The 266-nt window shown below is 66.2% G+C and overlaps 1 protein-coding gene across 1 annotated transcript in view; it reads left to right on the top strand.

Moving 5' to 3' along the window:
* LOC104497026 (leucine-rich repeat and fibronectin type III domain-containing protein 1-like protein) overlaps positions 1 to 250 on the top strand; it is a gene marked incomplete at its 3' end in the record, with an annotated part of 1,514 nt that extends 1,264 nt beyond the window's left edge. Inside the window, 1 exon segment of the mRNA XM_010140235.1 lies at positions 11 to 250. Within this exon segment, the coding sequence (XP_010138537.1) occupies positions 11 to 250 (240 nt within the window).
* Between the last annotated feature and the right edge of the window lie 16 nt (positions 251 to 266).

Below are 266 nucleotides of genomic sequence, written 5' to 3' on the forward strand. Positions count from 1 at the left end.
CACGAGCACAAACTGCTAGAGGGAGCCGGGCCCGGGCCCCTCCGACATCCTCATCTCGGCCAAGTCCAGCTTCCCCAACGAGACGAAGGCGCCGCAGGAGAAGGCGGTGGTGGTGGCCGAGCTGACGTCGTCCTCTGCCCTCATCCAGTGGCCTTCCCAGCAGCACCTGCCCGGGATCCGGATGTACCAGATCCAGTACAACAGCTCTGCCGACGACATCCTGGTGTACAGGTAACCCCCCGCGGCCCTGGTGCGAGCGGGAGCTG

The sequence above is a fragment of the Buceros rhinoceros genome, unplaced genomic scaffold, assembly GCF_000710305.1.
Source record: "Buceros rhinoceros silvestris isolate BGI_N320 unplaced genomic scaffold, ASM71030v1 scaffold17117, whole genome shotgun sequence".
Taxonomy (NCBI): Eukaryota; Metazoa; Chordata; class Aves; order Bucerotiformes; family Bucerotidae; genus Buceros; species Buceros rhinoceros.